Source organism: Budorcas taxicolor, chromosome 18 (genome assembly GCF_023091745.1).
Source record: "Budorcas taxicolor isolate Tak-1 chromosome 18, Takin1.1, whole genome shotgun sequence".
Classification (NCBI taxonomy): Eukaryota; Metazoa; Chordata; class Mammalia; order Artiodactyla; family Bovidae; genus Budorcas; species Budorcas taxicolor.
In genome coordinates this window covers 36144879-36163152 of record NC_068927.1, presented here as the reverse complement: position 1 = coordinate 36163152, position 18274 = coordinate 36144879, and the positions used below count along the sequence as shown (strand labels likewise).

At 57.7% G+C, this 18274-nt stretch overlaps 2 protein-coding genes across 3 annotated transcripts; both read left to right on the top strand.

Moving 5' to 3' along the window:
• The first annotated feature begins 1732 nt into the window (after positions 1–1732).
• RRAD (RRAD, Ras related glycolysis inhibitor and calcium channel regulator) lies at positions 1733–5062 on the top strand. 2 transcript variants are annotated; one of them, XM_052655376.1, is made up of 5 exons: positions 1733–1868; positions 2086–2470; positions 3145–3218; positions 3346–3550; positions 4399–5062. In XM_052655376.1, exons 2-5 carry the CDS (start codon positions 2101–2103, stop codon positions 4674–4676), a joined length of 927 nt encoding a protein of 308 aa, XP_052511336.1. In that variant the 5' UTR covers positions 1733–1868; positions 2086–2100; the 3' UTR covers positions 4677–5062. The 2 variants fall into 2 exon arrangements, with proteins under 2 accessions (XP_052511336.1, XP_052511335.1); XM_052655375.1 differs by having other exon boundaries at positions 1767–1868; positions 2009–2470.
• Positions 5063–5371: 309 nt separating this feature from the next.
• Positions 5372–17942, top strand: CDH16 (cadherin 16). Its single transcript, XM_052656209.1, has 19 exons — positions 5372–5444; positions 8051–8132; positions 9098–9155; positions 9431–9514; positions 10081–10236; positions 10306–10444; positions 10783–10941; positions 11905–12101; positions 12682–12804; positions 12972–13122; positions 13329–13556; positions 13639–13715; positions 13789–13977; positions 14084–14325; positions 14888–15021; positions 15845–16087; positions 16245–16352; positions 16670–16786; positions 17624–17942. The coding sequence occupies exons 3-19, from the start codon at positions 9111–9113 to the stop codon at positions 17719–17721; spliced, it is 2490 nt and encodes an 829-aa protein (XP_052512169.1). The 5' UTR covers positions 5372–5444; positions 8051–8132; positions 9098–9110; the 3' UTR covers positions 17722–17942.
• Positions 17943–18274: the final 332 nt, after the last annotated feature.

Below are 18274 nucleotides of genomic sequence, written 5' to 3'. Positions count from 1 at the left end.
GTCTCCATGACAACCTACAGCAGCCCACTAGGATCCATCCATTCGTGATGTCACCTGAGCCCTGAATGGGTGCCCCCCACCCCCATCACACCCCTCGAAATCAAACGTCAGTCTAATAGGAGGTCCCTGCCACAAAGTACCTCACAGCTTGCCTGCCCCCAAGTCCTCACACACCCCAAACATGAGCAAGGCAATAATAGAGGGGCTGGGATAGAATAATAGAAGCTGGGAGAGAAGCAAAACCTAGGACCCTGAGGACAGATTTAGGACTAGAAACCAAGTCTCTCCATTACATCTCCTCTCCTCTGGCCCCAGCATCCTCCCTGGGTCTGAGGAGGGGCTGATCTCTGGGCAGTGGTGGCACCAAATGGTGGCTGTCCCATTCCCAACCGCCTGACCCCATCCATGTGTGCCTGCACACTCAGTTGCTAAGTCGTGTCTGACTCTTTGCGACCTCATGGACAGCAGCCCGCCAGGCTCTTCTGTCCATGAGATTTCCCAGGGAAGAATACTGGAGCAGGTTACCAGTTCCTTCTTCCCAATCCCTAGGGTTCTTCCCAGCCTAGGGATTGAACCTGGTCTCCTGAATTGTAGGCGGATTCTTTATCACTGAGCCACCTGGGAAGCCCGATCCCATCCATGCTCTATAACTATGAACCTCCAGACCCCGAGTGTGCCTTGAATTATAGGCCCAGTCTGAGACTAAAGGGAAGGAAGGAGACATTGAAGACTCAGAATGACTGGAACCAGACCTGATCCGGTCTAGTCCCACCCCTATCCGCTCCTGCTGGTCTCTGACACCTGCCTGCCAGGATTTCCCTAACGTTGGGCAACCTCCAGGCCAGGAGCCCAATGAGCAGGTATTTTTAGCAGAGTTGCTGGCAGCTGCCTGGAGGGTGCTGAGGGGGAGGTGGTGCTGAGTCCAACCTTTTCCTTCTCTGGGCCCACATTCCCTCTTCAAGGTTCAAGCTTGCACCTCTACCTGCCCCACACTGCCAGAGGGCCTCCCTTCCCCACCCCTTCCCCACAGGCCTCTAAGGGTCCCCTTGGGGGCTCAGGTGTCACTAACCCTCATCTCAAAGGGAAGGCTCATCAGGTAGAATCGTCAACTCCCAAGGGCAGGTTTGAGAGTGGGAAGGACCTGGGGTTGAGGTTAGAAGCTTGGATTTAGGGCCCCAAAATAAATGGGTGTCATGGGCAGTGAAGGGTGAAGTCTGTGGACCTGTAACTGGTCTGCTTGCTTGGGCAACAGGCCAGGACTGGGAGAGAGGGAAGGGAGAAATCACTTTTAAAGGGCCAGACCTAAGTCTTTCCTAGTGGGGACTTGGCCCACTGGGCTGATGGGGCTTCTTCCGGCCTTGCCCGCCCCCCAACCCGTGATGGCACTCTCCACCTCTGTCCCCCTCCTCCTCGTACCATTCACATACGCCCTCTCCTTCTTCTTTACCTGCCCTCCACCCACCCCCAATTCTCTGTCTGTCTGTCTGTCTGTCTGTCTCTCTCTCTCTCTCTCACACACACACACACACACACACTCAGACTGGGCTTTTGTCTGCGGGGTCTGCCCCAGCCCCACCCTAGAGAGTAAGGCGAGGGCTGGGTGGGTGTGAGGTCCTAGGAGGAGGGTGGGGGATTCCCCTCGGGGGAGGGAGACGGACACGTCAGCCCCCGCACCGCGCAGACGGGGGCGAGCGCGGGGGTGGGGTGGGGGCGGGGGCGGGCAGAGGCTTAAATAGGCAACTCTGGCGCCTGAGCCCAGTACGGACTGAGAAGGCGGCGGCTGCGGCTGGTCGAGTGGTCGCGCCTGGGTCTACGGGTGGACTGTATCCGAGCCTGGTACCTACCTAGTCCTCACCGTGTCTGAGTGGGTGAGTGTCCTGGCAGAACGGGGTGGGGGTGGTCTCACCGTCTGAGATGGACGAGCCAGGAGGGTGGGTCACTTGTCAGGGCGCAGAGACCTTCCGCGGCAGGTCCTATACCCCGAGCATCTTTCCTGACCCGTGGTCAGGCAGGCGTGTCCCGGGTCCAGCCTCCTACTCCATGTCCACCGCGGCTCACGTGGCCATCCGGATTCCCGTTCCCCAGACGGCGTCCGACGGAATGACTCTGAACGGCGGCGGCAGCGGAGCCAACGGGAACCGCGGCGGGGGCCGGGAACGCGATCGCCGTCGGGGCAGCACACCTTGGGGCCCCGCGCTCCCGCTGCACCGCCGGAGCATGCCGGTGGACGAGCGCGACCTGCAGGCGGCGCTGTCTCCGGGCGCTCTGACAACGGCCGAAGCCGGGACAGGGGCCCAGGGTCCGAGGCTGGACTGGCCCGAGGGCTCCTCCGACTCGCTCAGCTCGGGAGGAAGCGATTCAGACGAGAGCGTTTACAAGGTGCTGCTGCTGGGGGCGCCTGGCGTGGGCAAGAGCGCTCTGGCGCGCATCTTCGGAGGTGTAGAGGACGGGCCTGAAGCGGAAGCCGCAGGTGAGGGACTGAGAGGGACTGTTCGAGGGAGGGGCGAACACAGGATTAGGACTGGGGGCTGCAGGACTGGGGATCAGGGTTAAAAGCAGCAAATACCAACGGAATTCTGAAGGTGCTTTGAGCATCGCGTCTGCCTCCCCCTTTCACAGATGGGGAAACTAAGGGGGAAGGTACCCTAGCCTTTAGTAGAGAAAGAAGTGCTTGCAGTAGAAGACCCAGGTAATATGTTTAATTGTTCTGTAGTGTGAGGACAGGATAGCCCTCCCTGCCAGGACCGGGGAGAACACAACCAGGAGAGTCTAGGAGAGGAGTCCTAGGTAACCAAGGTCCCCAGGGGCTGTCTGTTCTAACTCGGGCCACTGTGATCAAAACTATCCTGGGTCTCAGGGAACAGAAGGGCAGGGAGCCCAGGAATGGCCACCCAGGACATTGCTCGCTTGGGGAAGGGGTAGCTAGGTGGGGGCCTGGCACATCATGCCCTTCACCCGCCCCCCCTCCCATTTCTCGGCCCTGTCATTTCTGTTACTATATAGCATCTATTGGTGGAGGAGAAGGTTGGGGGGCTTTGGGGAGGAGTTGAAGGGTGTAGCCAGAATAGGACACCTGATGCATTGGGGTGGGGGGGGCCGGTTGTGGCAGCCAACAACTAACCTGACTGCTGGTCTCCTGCCCAGGGCACACATATGACCGCTCCATCATGGTGGACGGAGAAGAGGCGTCACTCATGGTCTATGACATTTGGGAGCAGGTAGGATGCAGGCTGAGACCCAGGGCTGGGTGAGAGGGGTGAGCTGGGGGTAGGGACCTGCTGGGAATGACAGCGTTGTAGCTGGGGCGTGAGGACGATTGGGTAAATATGTGTCTGTGTCCCCTAGGATGGGGGTCGCTGGCTACCCGGCCACTGCCTGGCCATGGGAGATGCATATGTCATTGTGTACTCAGTGACTGACAAGGGAAGCTTCGAGAAGGCCTCAGAGCTACGGGTCCAGCTGCGGCGGGTGCGGCAGACCGACGACGTGCCCATCATCCTAGTGGGCAACAAGAGCGACCTGGTGCGCTCTCGAGAGGTCTCCTTGGACGGTGAGCAGGGAGCTGGGTTGGAAAGGGAGGGCGATCCTGGCTGCGCTGTGGTCCACTCAGTCTTGACTCAGCTCAAGTCCCTAGGGATCATCAGTGGCTAAAAATGTCCAGGAAGAAAACTCAGGGAGATAGGGGGAGAGCTTCTGCCCTCCCACAGGTCTCCCGAGTCCTGAGTGCTGGGGAAGGGACCAGATGCACAAGAGGAGATAAAAGCTGCTAGACCATCTCAGAGCCCTCCTTTTTTGTCCTCTTTGTCCCTGGCCTGGCTGATGAGGGGTGAGGAGAGTTCAGGGACTCAGGCCAGGAGGCCAGAGCCTGGATTCCAGGCCCAGTCCAGTCTCTGCATAGTCTTGACCCTGGAATGAACCCCTCCCCCAACATTGGGCTCAGCATCCTTTGTGACCCCCAGACCTGAACCCCACAGAAGAACCAGCAGTGACTTGATGAGGTCCTCCCCCCATTCCCCGTCATTCATCATGATATAACGGCAAGCCATAAAACACCATGCTGTCCAACAAAGCTGTCATTTTTCTGCATTGACTACTACAGCTCTACTGTTTAAATATCAAACTTCAAATTATTTTGATAAATGAGTCTCCTTGTGTGGGCCTCTGTGAGCTCCTTAAACATGGGCAAGCTTTACAGCTGGGTGACCCAGTGATGCCAGGGCCCCTCCGTACATGAGCCGGGGTTCATTGTGTTCCTGGGGAGGATCCAGGACTCCTTTCCCCTTCCCCACGGATAGCTGCCAAGGTGTGGCCAGGGTTGGAGTGGGCTTCTCACCCACTCACCTTTTGCTTACTGATGTGTGCCTGTCCCCCACCCTCCACCCCTGCCACACATACCAGAGGGCCGGGCCTGCGCCGTTGTCTTTGACTGCAAGTTCATCGAGACGTCGGCTGCGCTGCATCACAACGTCCAGGCGCTGTTCGAGGGTGTTGTGCGTCAGATACGCCTGCGCAGGGACAGCAAAGAGGCCAACGCGCGTCGGCAAGCGGGTACCCGGCGGCGAGAGAGCCTGGGCAAGAAGGCGAAGCGCTTCCTGGGCCGCATCGTCGCTCGAAACAGCCGCAAGATGGCCATGCGTGCCAAGTCCAAGTCCTGCCATGACCTGTCGGTGCTCTAGACCCTGGGGCACTCGCTGTATTGTGCAGACAGATGGGCTGATTGGTGGGCTGGCCCAGCCAACCGCCCAAGGTGCCTCAGAGCTGGCTCAGACTCTGGGTGTCCCCCACCTCACAGTCATGGACAGACAGACAGACAGTGCTGCCCAGGGAGGCGGCTCCCAGTGGCCGTCGAGGGCTGGGCCCACTGAGATGCCTGTGCTGGCCCGTGTGCATCCCAAGCAGCAGGCTGACCCCAGCCAGCCCTTGGGGACAGGCCTGTGAGTGGGGAGAGGACTCTGCCTTTCCCTACACCCTGGTGTGCATGCCCTGGAGGGAGGCTGTTCAGTGCAGTGGCTATTTGTTTACATGCAGATTTTTGTAATAAAGACTATTTCCCGATAGGCCAGGGCTGGTGACTCTGTGTTTCCTTTGATTCTGGGGGCTGTAGGAACAGGAAAGTTTCCTTAAGTTCAGGAAGGGGGCTCACTGCCCCACCCCAGTTTGTGGCCTTAACTGTTCTAATGTTTGTGCCCAGCTGCGTTCAAGGGGCAGGTGTGGATTGTGGTCTGGTTGCAGGGGTAACAGGGTGGGGGGGTGGGGGTCCAAGCAGCAGGAAGAGACATGAATCTCACCCAACCTATTATTCAGATTCTTCTGTACTGGGGCCTGGCATTGCCCAGCTGATCAAGGGTTCAATCACTGCAAATCCATACCAGTATCCTTGCCTGGAGAATCCCATGGACAGAGGAGCCTGAGATTCGGACATTACTGAGCAACTAACAGACACTGTATGTAAAGGAAATTGAGGCTGCCCGAGAGACACGTTCTGCCCCCGGGTGTCATGGCCAAACAAGATTCCTGGGTCTGGCTCCTGGGTGGTTGTCTCTGCCCTGATCCCTCCTGAGAGGCTGGAAATCTGCTAAGGTGGTGTGACTGAGGAAGACTTCAGAGACTCCCTGGCTGGAGAAGGAGGCAGCTGGTTTGTTAAGGCTGGGGTGAGGAAGGCACAGGACCTCCCCAGTGGCTCAGTGGTAATGAATCTGCCTGCAATGCAGGAGCTACAGGAGATGCCAGTTTGATCTCTGGGTGGGGAAGATCCCCTGGAGGAGAGCATGGCAACCCACTCCAGTATTCTTGCCTGGAGAATCCCATGAACAGAGGAGCCTGACAGGCTACAGTTTACAGGGTCACAAAGGTCAAACACGACTGAAGCGACTTAGCACACATGCATGCACAAGGAAGGCACGCTCAGGGGGACTTGACTCAGTGTGGCTTCCCACCTCCTGGCAGAGGCTGGGTTGCTAGGCAGGAAGTGGTGGGGGGACAGGGAGGGCCATTCTCCCCACAGAGTGGCCACACCAGAGGACTCCATGCTCGGCATTGCCTAATGTAGGAGCAGGTCCCTGGGGCCCTCCTTGCCTGGAATGAGAGGCCTTACATTCTCGTGTAAACGTGTGCATCTTTGCTGATAAGTGGAGGTGTGTATCTCCCCACCGCCCACACCTTGGAAGGGGAGCCTTCTGGGCACAGGTGCCAGCTTGGATTTACCATCATGGTTTCAGGAGTGAGCATTCCCATTCAACAATGGCAGATGGGGGACGAAGCACTTACCTGGGGCCCCACGGGCAGAAGTGGCTGAGTGGGGACTGGGAGCCCAGAGGCAGGCAGGGGCAAGGCTGGGGATGGTTTCTGAGAAGGTTCCAGGCCGGGATCCAGATATTTCTATATTAGTCAATTTTCTCAGGGCTCCTGGGAGCCCTCAGAACTTGGTTAGAACTCTGACTGCGGTTGTTCAATAGGAGGTGGAGGTTTGAAAGCCGTTCCTCAGGCGTGTGATCCCCGTGACGAACCCACATGCCCCCCAAGGCAGCTCAAAGCTGCAGTCCCACTCCCAGTCTCAGCGTACTTCACCAAGGCAAAGGCGGGCATGGTTTCCTCAGAGCAGGTGGAAGTGCTGAGGCCTGAAGAAGACTCCAGACCTTCCGAGCTCTGTCACTTGTTGGCTGTGTGACCCTGGGCAAGTCATTCAACTTCTCTGTGCTCCAGTATGTGACATGGGCACAATGCCCTTTTCAGAATGGAATGGGTGGAATAATGACGGTACCTGCTTAGAGTAGTGCCAGGCACATAGCTGGAGACCCCTCTCACGTGGTCTTAATACACGTGAGACCCTTTCAACATTCCCACGCTGCACTGCTCCAGGCTGGGGTGCCCAACTGACCTGGAGGCAGGAACTCAGCTTGTGATGGACAAAGTTGGGGTCAGCTGAGGGGTCCTGATCCAGCCTTCTAGCCTGAGAGAAATTAACCAGATATGCAATGGGAAGGACTCCAAGGAAACCACAGGAAAGATTGGAGACCAAGATCCCTGACCTTTCCCACCCTCTTCCCACCACTCCACACACTCAGGCCCTAGGAGCTTCTCCCGACTTTTCTAGGCTACACCAGTGGGGGAAGGGCCTCCCGTCAGCCCTGCAACTCCCTCAAGGTCACCTGAACTGGCTCAAACTCCTCTCTCCTCTCAAAGGCATGAGACAGTCCATTGTCCCAGCCCTGTCTGTGTCCAGGGGCTAGTGTGAGCACCTAGGGAGCCTCAGGGGTTCTCATGGGCTGCTGTCCTCCTATCCCTGCCCACTGGTCACACTGGTGGGTGGTCTGGAGCTCCGAATATCTGGTTCAGGTCATGCACCACTCCCCTATCCTGCGCATGGCACCTCCAGCTCCTTATCTTAGTTCCACAAGTCAGTTGGGAGCTGCCAGGGCCAGGCAAGGACCAGGTCATTAATTACTGGGTCCCTGAGTCTTGCCCCGGAGGGTCTCTGAGTGATGGAACAAGCTGGTGCCCTCCTTGTGTTGATAGAGATAGCGCTATCTCTATGGCATGGGGGCATGGGTAGGAATGAAGTATCACCACGAGAGAGCCCCGAACAAACCTGGGAGCCCAGGGGAGCTTTCCTGGGAGCAAGGACTATTTGAGCTGAGTGCTGAAGCCTGAGCAGGTGATCAGAAGACAGATGAAGGAGTGAGAAGGGCATTCCAGGAAAAAGGAATAGCGTGGACCAAGGTGGAGCTGCAGACACTGGTGCATAAGGGGGAGAAGTGGGAGCAAGTCTGGAGCCACTGGAAAAAGGGTCATGTCCAAATCCAGGGGGCTGAGAAGTATCCACTGAGCTGTGTAGGGGTGGGACAAGCGCCAGGTCGAAGATCTCCCCACCTCCTGGGGTTGGCGGTCATGGATGCTGAGCAGCCTCCAACTTTTCAAAGTCAATGAGTAACTTGAGGGGCTGGGCAGGGTCAGGCCTGCTGCTGTGGGCCCAGGGGTGTTTTCCACTCCTGAGCAAGCGTGGCTGGCCCGCCTACCTGCTCAAGTGTCTGCCCTGCCCTGTTCCACCCAGTTCGGCCTGGCCAGCACTCCTGTAGAAAGACTCCTCTCACCTGGCAGCTGGACCAAGGGAAGCCAGCCTCGGGCATCGGCGGGTGAGAGCCTGGGACCTGGGACCTGGGACCTGGGTCGGTGTCAGGGCTGAGGCGGGGGTTGGTGGCAGGGGAGGGAGAAACACGCCCTGTCGTCCAGGGAAGACTTCCCGGGGGGATTGGTGTGGCTGTCCGCGCTCTGCGTGCCCAGCGCCGTGCTAAGAGCTGGAAAACACTGAGGTGAGGGCAGGGATCCTGTCCTGTGAGGGCTCTATGTCTGCAGGATAACAGTGGGAGTAGAACAGTCTTGGAGACCCTGAGCCCCGAGTCCTCTGTTTCAGGAAGAATTCTCCCGTGGTCAAATCCTCTGTGACCTTGGTCAGCTCTTGCCCTTCAGGCCTTGCCTACGATGTGAGGCGACCACAGGAGGTGGCCCTCAGTGTCATCAGGGTCTTTCTAGCTTCAAACTTTGGTGATTCAGGGAGACTGCTGGGAAATGAGTACTTTGGGATCCACGAGCTGGGGAGGCTATGGTGGGAAGGAGACAGAAGTCTGGAGTTGAAGCTCCCTGTGGCGATCCTTGTGGGCACAAGAACCAAGAGATGCAGCGCAGCTGGGCCTGGGGCTCTTGGTGGGCCTGGCCAAGGAGCCAGACACTGCGCTGCAGGCGATGGGGAGCGACATGCCCCTCAAAGCAGAGGAAGAGGAGGCCAGTCTGTTGTGAAGCCCGGCTATGTGTATGCAGTAGGCTCGGGCCGGGGAGGGAGGGGGTGGGAGGGGAGCGGGCAGCGTCCAAGTGGTGGGGGGCAGGGCTGCTCTGAGAACTGCTGGGGCAGCACAAGACAGGGCACAGGAGGAGGCCTGCCTGCCTGCCCCCTAGTCCAGCTGAAGGAGGAGGGGCCGTTGTGCCCCGTGGGGCCTGGGGAAGCTGCGGCCTGGGACTCAGTGGGAAAGGGTGAGGAACACTTTCTAGAGGGAGGGTTATGGGAGGGACCCTCTGCCCACCAACCGGGGCTGGATCCTTACAGGCCCATCCTGACCATGGTCGCTGCCTGGCTCTGGCTACTTTGCTTCTTGGTCCCCCAGGTGAGTCAGGCCCTCTCCTTGCCCTCAGATCCTGGCCTTGGGGGTTGCACCTTCACCCCCTACTCCATCTGGACCAGTTGCACTGACTATGGATGGTAGTGTCTGGGGGATGTGGCTCTAGGCCTGTCATGGGGTTAGGAGGTCAAAGGCCAGGGGGCGGAGGGATAAAGTATGACCAGGCCCAGGGAAGGGGTAGAAATTCCCCTTCTCTGTCGGGTCGTAGCACCCATGGGAGGAAGGTACAGCTTGGTGACGTGTTGAGAATCCCTCCACAGGCTCTCCCTAGAACCCAGCCTGCAGAGCTGTATGTCGAAGTCCCGGAAAACTATGGTGGAAATTTCCCTTTGTACTTGACGAAGGTGAGTCTGAGAGCTGACTGGGTAGGCTGCCCTCCCCAGGTCCTGCTTCCCCTACCTCCAGCCTCCCTTTCTCTTCATTGCTCTAGCTTTCTAGAGAATATATGGTATAGTGTGAATGGCTAGTAAGAGCTTCATTTCAGAAGTAGAGCTTTAAATGGAAGGAGGGGGACTTCTCTGGCGGTCCAGTAGTTAGGACTCAGTGCTGTCACTGCCGGGGCCCCAGGTTCAATCCCTGATCAAGGAACTAAAAATCCCAGAGGCTGCACAGCATGGCCCCCAAATTTTAAAACATAAAAATTAATTAGTTAATTAAAAGATGAAGTGATGGAGGAGGGGTTTCAAGTTTCAGAAAGTAAGGCAGAGAATATAACGGAGCACCCAACACAGGGGGGAAGAGCTTTGGCTTTGAATGTCCATCTTGTTCCTTACTGGCTTTGTGACATTGGGCAAGTGCAAGCCCTCTCTGAGCCTCAGTTTCCCCATATTAAAAAACAGGGCTATTGGGTGGAAGGGGCATCCCCCAGACTCACCCCCGGCTCCCTTCACCTCTGTTCTTCCTCCACCAGCTGCCGTTGCCCCGTGAGGAGACTGAGGGCCAGGTTGTGCTGTCAGGAGATGCAGGAGTGGCAGGGGAGGGCCCCTTTGCTGTGGACCCAGAATCTGGCTTCCTGCTGGTGACCAGAGTCCTGGACCGGGAGGAACAGGCAGAGTACCAGCTACAGGTACGGCTGGGCTGGGGGAAGGGGAAGTCGCCTGGGGTGGGTGGGGCTCTGACCACTCCTTCTTGTCAGGTCACCCTGGAGACCGAGGACAGACACGTCCTGTGGGGCCCGCAGCCTGTGCGTGTGCGTGTGAAGGATGAGAATGACCAGGTGCCCCACTTCTCCCAGGCCACCTACAAAGTTCAGCTGAGCCGGGGTACTAGGCTGGGTGAGTGCCCAAAGCAGTGAGCTCACAGCAAGGTCAGGTGGGCACCGATGGGAGAACACAGGAAACAGATGGCCAGAGAGATGGCATAGGGACAGGGCAACAGGGTCCCATTTCTGTCTCATCTGCACCCCCCACCCAACTGAGTGTCCACAGGTGAGTTCCATCTACTCTAGGCCTCAGTTTACTCATCTGTGCAGTGGGGTGAAGAGTCATGGCACACCTTCAGAGTCCTGATATGATGATGGGTATGGAAGGAAGAACCAGGGAGAGATAGGCGAAGCATGGGAGGCTCTCCCCATGCCTTCGCCCCTAATGGTAAACTCTCTCCATACTCCCAGGTGTCCCCTTCTTCTTCCTGGAGGCTTCTGATGGGGATGAGCCAGGCACAGCCAACTCGGATCTTCGGTTCCACATCCTGAACCAGGCCCCAGCCCAGCCTGCTTCAGATATGTTCCAGCTGGAACCTCGGCTGGGTGCTCTGGCTCTGAGCCCTGAGGGTGAGCCTGAGCTCAGTGTGAAAAGGGAGGAACGGGAAGAGCTGGGTTTCATCTGAGCTGTAGGATGGGTTTGCAGCTCAAGAGATAAAAGAGTAGGAAAGAGTATTGCAGCTGGGGAGGGTAGCAAGGCAAAATCATGTGTGGAGCCAGGACCATGCATGGAGAGTTAAGAAATGGTGTGCCTGGAAGCAGGTGGTTCAGTGGTAAAGAATCCGCCTGCAATGCAGGAGGACCAGGTTTGATCCCTGGGTTGGGAAGATCCCCTGGAGAAGGGAATTGCAACCCACTCCAATATTCTTGCCTGGAGAATCCCACAGACAGTGGAGTCTGGTGGGCTACAGTTCATGGGGTCACAAAGAGTTGGACACAACTGAGCAACTAAGCATGCATGTGACTGGAAGTGCCTACATTTACAAACCTGGGCCTAAGAGGCAAGGGTAGGAGAGACCTGAGGGGTTCTGGCCCAGAACACTGCTGAGAGACCTTGGGATGGATGGCAAGAGAGACTCGGACCTAGAAGTTCAGACCAAAGAAACAAATTGGGAAGAGAAAAAGAAGTCAGTCATACAGCTTTCTCATTCACCCATCTACCACCCAACCACATACATAGTCCATCTACCCAACCATCCATCCACAGGTCCAAATCCCCATCTAGCTAGCCTCCATCCATCCATCTAGTCAACTGTCCATTTATCCAACCAGTCATTCACTCATCTACATATCCACCCATGTATCCCCTTATCCTGGCCATCCACGAATCCACCTTTCATTGTGTGGACAGATGTGCAAGTGATTCTGCAGACTGTCAAGTCCAGGCTGGGTGCTCACAGTGGTGCTACAGGTCCCTCTCATCTCTTGGCCAAGAGAGTATCCTGAACACCTGCCATGTACTTGGCTTTGTTTGGTTCCTTGCTGAGAAGGATGCCCTGGCCCCCTGACCAGCTGACTGCCTTCCCCTTCTAGGGAGCGCCAGCCTAGACAAGGCTCTGGAGGGGTACTACCAGCTGTTGGTACAGGTCAAGGACATGGGTGACCAGGCTTCGGGCCACCAGGCCACAGCCACCATAGATGTCTCTATAGTGGAGAACACCTGGGTGCCGCTAGATCCTGTCCACCTGGCAGAGAATCTCCAAGTCCCATACCCACACCACATTGCCCAGGTGAGTAAATAGCTGTTACAGCTGAAATAACTCCATGGATGGTGCAGCTGGGCCTGAGTCTTGTGGAGATTTGGGGTTTGGATCTGGGGCCCAACTTGACCTTGACTCCTGCTCCACCTTTAACTACGCTCCCCTCTCCTCTGTCCCCATCAGCTTCCATGATGCAATGAGTGCTTAAAGGACCAGGCCCTGAGCTCTGTGCTCTGACCTCACCCCAGGCTTCTTCACAGAACAGCTGCTACCTCCTTGCTGCCATGGGGATTGTCACCTAGGCCAGGAATGTCTCAGGCCTCCTCGAGGAATGCCCTGGGGTCAGGCTCAGTCCCAGAGGGCAGAGAATAAAACAATCTGGTCATTCAGACACTTTGGGCCGGATCCAGGCTTGAACCAGGGCAAGGCCACCACAGAGTTGCCACAACAACCGCTCTGAGCAAAAGGACCCTACCTGGACTCCCGAGAGGACAGTCGCTTGCCTGGAGTCACATGGCAGTTGGGGCGCAGGCTCCCTAAACCGTGAACAGTTGGAACATAAGGGATAACATGGGCTATTCCTGCCCCTCATTCTGTGTCCCCCTCCCAGGTCCACTGGAATGGGGGGAATGTACATTATCACCTGGAGAGCCAGCCCCAGGGACCCTTTGATGTGGACACAGAGGGGAAACTCTACGTGACCCAGGAGCTGGACCGAGAAGCCCAGGCTGAGGTGAGATGAAAGGGGAGCCAGGACAGGCAGAGGGGTGTTTGGTCCCTGGTCAGAGGGCTTCTGGGGGTGTCACATCCTCCACAAGCACTGAGGCAGAAGAACTGGAGCGGTCCGCCAGAAGAGAAGACCCTGGTCTTCACCTGAAGCCCTCCCACTGCCCACTACAGTACCTGCTCCAGGTGCGGGCTCAGAACACCCACAGCAAGGACTACGCGGAACCACTGGAGCTGCAGGTGGTGGTGACAGATGAGAATGACAATGCACCCGTCTGCCCCCGACAAGGCCCCTCGGTCAGCATCCCGGAGCTCAGCCCCCCAGGTGGGCTATGGGCCCTGTTAGGGGGTTGGGTAGTGGTAAAGTCCCTGTGAACTACGCCACGTGACTCTCCTGTGCTGTGGGGCCAGCCAGCCCCAGGCCCCTATATCAACGTCCGACCCAACACACACACATACACAAAGAAGAGTAGGGGGGTAAGGCCTCCAGGCTTGGCTGTGGTCCCACCAAGGTGAGTGTCATCTTCGCAGGCACCAAGGTGGCTAAGGTTTCAGCAGAGGACGCCGATGCCCCCAGTTCCCCCAATTCCCATGTTGTGTATCAGCTACTGAGCCCTGAGCCTGAGGAGCCGGCAGAACTGAGAGCCTTCGAGCTGGACTCCTCCTCGGGGAGCGTGACCCTGGGGGCTGCCCAGCTCCAAGCTGGCCAGAACATCCTGCTTCAGGTGCTGGCCATGGACCTAGGAGGAACAGATGGTGGTAAGTGCCCCAATGGTTACAGGGGTTCCCTGACCCCTCAGCTCCCACCCTGGCCTCCCCAACATGCCCTCCTCTGTCTCAGGTCTCAGCAGCACCTGTGAAATACCAGTCACCATTACAGACATCAATGACCATGCCCCTGAGTTCACCACTTCCCAGGTAAGCGGGCACAGGGAAGGACCCCTTCAGAAGGCAGTAATGGTGGGCTCACAGCCTCTCGCCATCTCCCCAGATTGAGCCTGTAAGTCTCCCTGAGGATGCAGAGCCTGGGACTCTGGTGACCACACTCACGGCCACTGATGCTGACCTCGAGCCTGCCTTCCGCCTCATGGACTTTGCCATCGAGGCAGGGGATGAGGAGGGGACCTTCAGCCTGGACTGGGAGCCAGACTCCGGTCATGTCCAGCTGCGACTCCTTAAAGTAAGGAGCTAGGGTTGGAGAAGGGGTGCACACATACACACATGCATTCATGCATGAGGGCGCCATGCCTTGGCCCACACAGTAACCCAGGTCCGTCTGGTTCCAGAACCTCAGCTATGAGGCAGTTCCGAGCCACAAGTTGGTGGTGGTGGTGCGGAACGTGGAAGAGCTGGTGGGGCCAGGCCCAGGCCCAGGAGCCACAGCCACTGTGACTGTGCTGGTGGAAAGGGTGGTGCCGCCTCCTCAGCTGGACCAGGAGAGCTATGAGGCCAGCGTGCCCATCAGCACCCCTGCCGGCTCCCTCCTGCTGACCGTCCAGCCCTCAGACCCCCTGAGCAGTCCCCTCAGGTAAGCCAGGAGCCCAGACCCCTACCTAGACTGGACCTCCTCTGTTCCTTGGGGATGACCCCCAGACCTCAGAGGGAACTCACATTATTTATAACCTGGAAAGTTCCTCAAATCATTGGCTAATATGCAGGTTGTGACTCTTGGGGGCACCAGGGTAGAAGGGAGAAGGGGTGCTGGGACCCCTTGAGAGCTCAGATGATGCCTCCTCATTCCATCCTGTATACCGGGCCCTCTTCCTGCCACCCACCCAGACTGCAGCACTGGGTGCTGTTCCCAGGCCTCTAGCTCCATTCTTGGCCCTTTGTGGGCTGACCTGGGAACAGTGGAATTAAGTCTAGAGCCCCACAGGCTCTAGTGTGGTCCCTCTCTCAGCCTCAGTGTCAGTGGTTTAAGCCCCGCCCCATCCCAACAAGTCCCTTAAGCGGGAGACAGATGGATGCTGCTGCTGCCTTCAAGTCACAGAGGGAATGTGGGACTCAGGCAGGTCACATGGCCCTGGAGGTCTCTAGGCAAGACCCCATATGCGGTCACTGCCTCCCTGCCCATTTTCTTTGGGCCTCAGGTTCTCCCTGGTCAATGACTCCGAGGGCTGGCTCTGCATCAAGGAGATCTCCGGGGAGGTGCACACAGCCCGGCCCCTGCAGGGCGCCCAGCCTGGGGACATGTACACAGTGCTCATAGAGGCCCAGGATGCAGGTATGGCCAGCCTATGGTGGGGACCCCTGCGAGGGTGAGAGAGCCTCAGACAGACAGATGGGCAGGACCAAGCCTCCTCCCCAGGCCCCTTGCTGGCATCCACTCTGCCCCCAGGCAGGAGGGAGGGACAAGGAGCTGGGTACAGTGTCCTTCTCTGAGAATGCCTGGCCTCTGCCCCGCCACCATCGTCCTCGCCAGACACTTGTAATCCCCCAACCTCAGCCCTGGGGCGGTTGGGGGGGCTGCCTCTTAGGGTGTCAGCTTTAGACACAAACTGGGAGGAAAGGGTTTGGTGCTGGGCAGGAGGTAAGGGGGCAGATAAGGGCCAGGGGCTCTCCTCGGGAGGCGTGCCAGGAGGTGAGCTTGGATGAGGTCAGGTGGGGAGAACTCCAAACACCATGTTGACGGGATGAAGAGCTGGCCTGGGGCGGGATGTCAGGTTTCAGCTCTGAGCTGGGCTGTCCTGTGATGCAAGACAGACCAGCAGGGGTGAGCTCATGTACAGGCAGGGCATTTCTGCATTGTTGCGCCCTGGCTCCAGGGCCAGGGGTGGGGGTGGGGGATGAGGCAAGCTTTCCATCCAAAAAGGCACAGAAAGGCCTGGCAGGTGTTTGCATGGTGAAGGGGTGAAGAGCATTGTGAGGAAGAGACTAGCGTGGAGATGCTGGGATGGAGAGGTGGAGGGGGAGGGGAAGGAGGGGCACAAAAGGGGCTCAGCGGGGTGAGAAGATGGACTGTGGGGAAGGGGACCAGCCCAGGGACCCTGAATTCACCCCACCGCCCCACAAGGGGCCGAGCCACCCCAGTACTGCCTCCTCTGCAGATGAACCAACGCTGAGCACCTCTGCGACCCTTGTGATCCACTTCCTGAAGGCCCTTCCTGCCCCAACCCCGACGCTGGCTCCCGTGCCCTCCCGACACCTATGCACACCCCGCCAGGACCATGGCGTGGTTGTCAGTGGCCCCAGGGAGGACTCTGATCGGGCTGGTGGACATGGTCCCTTCAGCTTTGCGCTTGGTCCCAACCCCACGGTGCAGCGGGACTGGCGTCTCCGGGCTCTCAATGGTGCGTGCCGCGGAGAGCGGGGAGGCGGTGGCCAAGGCGGGGGCGGGGCCAAGGCGGGGCGGGGCTTTTGGAAGCGAGACACCTTTCCCGGTGAGGGTGGGGCCGGGCCTGGGGGGAGCAGCCTGGTGACTCTGATCGCTGCTTATGGTCCCAACAGGGTCCCATGCCTACCTCACCTTGGGCCTGCATTGGGTGGAGCCTCGCGAACACGTAGTCCCCATAGCTGTCAGCCACAATAACCAGATATGGCATATCCAGGTCCGAGGTGAGGCCGGGCTGGGGTGTGGCCAAGGTCAGGGGCATGCAGTTTCTGAGGAAGTCACTGGGACCAAGGGGGAGGGACTGGGCAACGTGTCTGCAGGCTCATGTGGACCGCATATACCTGTGCACACCTGCACATGTGTGGCTGGGCACGCGGAGCCCAGTGCACGCAGGCACATGCACAAAGGAGCTTGCATCCCACCCCCACACCCATGAACACGTACACAGGCACAGAAGCACAACCTAGCTGGGCTGGGCTAAAGGCACTGAGAAGCTGGGAGCCCTCCCCCACTGCCCTGACCCTCCTCTGCCTGTCCTCAGTGATCGTGTGTCGTTGCAACGTGGAGGGGCAGTGCATGCGCAAGGTGGGCCGCATGAAGGGCATGCCCACGAAGCTGTCGGCGGTGGGCATTCTCGTGGGCACCCTGATAGCAATAGGTAACGGAGGCTGGGCTCCTGCATGGGGGAGGGCAATGGTAGTCAGAGCCACAGCCTCCAGATAAACAGTGCCCCTGTTCCCATGGTGCCCCCCAGCGCTGAGAAGAAACCTCCCCAACTCTCGTAATCATTATGCTCTTGCCTCCCCATACCATGCTGCTGCTGCTAAGTTGCTTCAATTGTGTCTGACTCTGTGCACCCCATTCTCACTGATAACAGCATTTACTGTTACACTGTTACACCTTAACTGTGTATCAGCCAAGCACAGGTTTATTGAGTTGAATCCTCCCACAACCTTGTGATGCTGGCATTTCCCCGCTTTTCCAGGTGAGGTCACTGATGCTCAGAGAGGTTAAGTAACTTGGAGTTTACACAGCCAGCGTGTGGCAGAGCTCACTCTTTCCAGCCTAATTCCTTCAGTTCAAGCCTCTCTTTCCATCCCCTTTGTTCCTTTAGCGCCCTAAATATTTTTTTTTTCCTGGCTGGTTTTCTTTACTGGTGCTAGGACATTGCTACAATGTGCCTTCCTCTCAGAGGTCCATGGGGACAACCCACTGGCTCCCAAACGACCCCTTCTCTGTTCCCCAGAGAAGGGGACCTTGGAGGCTGGGGCGTTCTGGGGCAGCCTCAAGGGGATGGGTGCCTGGTGAGGGCTAGATGAGCCAGTCATGCTCCTTCAGGCACCAGGACCACAGAGTCATATCCAGTTCACCTTCAGAGATGCTATTTAGGAAACTGCTTCCTCATTAAATCAATTCCAATAGCAAGGAGTCCCCAGGGATAGACAGGTCCTACTGCCCTTTCTGAGGGGTGATCTATCCCTCTCTGGCTCCTCAGGCATCTTCCTCATCCTCATCTTCACCCACTTGACCCTGGCGAGGAAGAAGGACCTGGATCAGCCAGTAGACAGTGTGCCCCTGAAGGTGGCAGTTTAAATGGTCCAGGCAGCCCCTGCTGGGAACTTGGCATCTGGCTGCATCAGAATCCACTGGGAAATGGCCCAGCACTCCAGATCCACGAGGCCGAGACAAGGCAAGAAGCCCCTTCACTTGCCTTAGGAGGGAGGAAACATCACTGGACATGTCTGTGGGGCCTGCACACTGACTCAAGTGCCTGTGGAACCACTTCAGATGGCTCATGTCTGTCCAATAATAAAGCCTCAGAGAACCGGCCTTGGGTTCTCAGGAACCAAGTGTCCATGTCCAAGTGTCCATTTGCATGTGCATCATTCAAGTCCACCTGCTCCTTCATCCCTTCCCCATCTCCTGCTGCACAGAAAGGGTCTCAAGGCTTGAGGAACGAGCCTGGGGTGTGGGGAAAGACATGAGATCTTGAGGCTGGAGACAAATGGGTCATTTCTCTGGGCATTCGGAGACCACTGGCTGTAGACTCTGGATGGGTTAACTGTCCAGGCAATGGTTGAGGAGGGTGTCCTTGAGAGTGACATGGACTCACAGGTGCTCTTGGAAGGCAACTTGTGAGTCCATG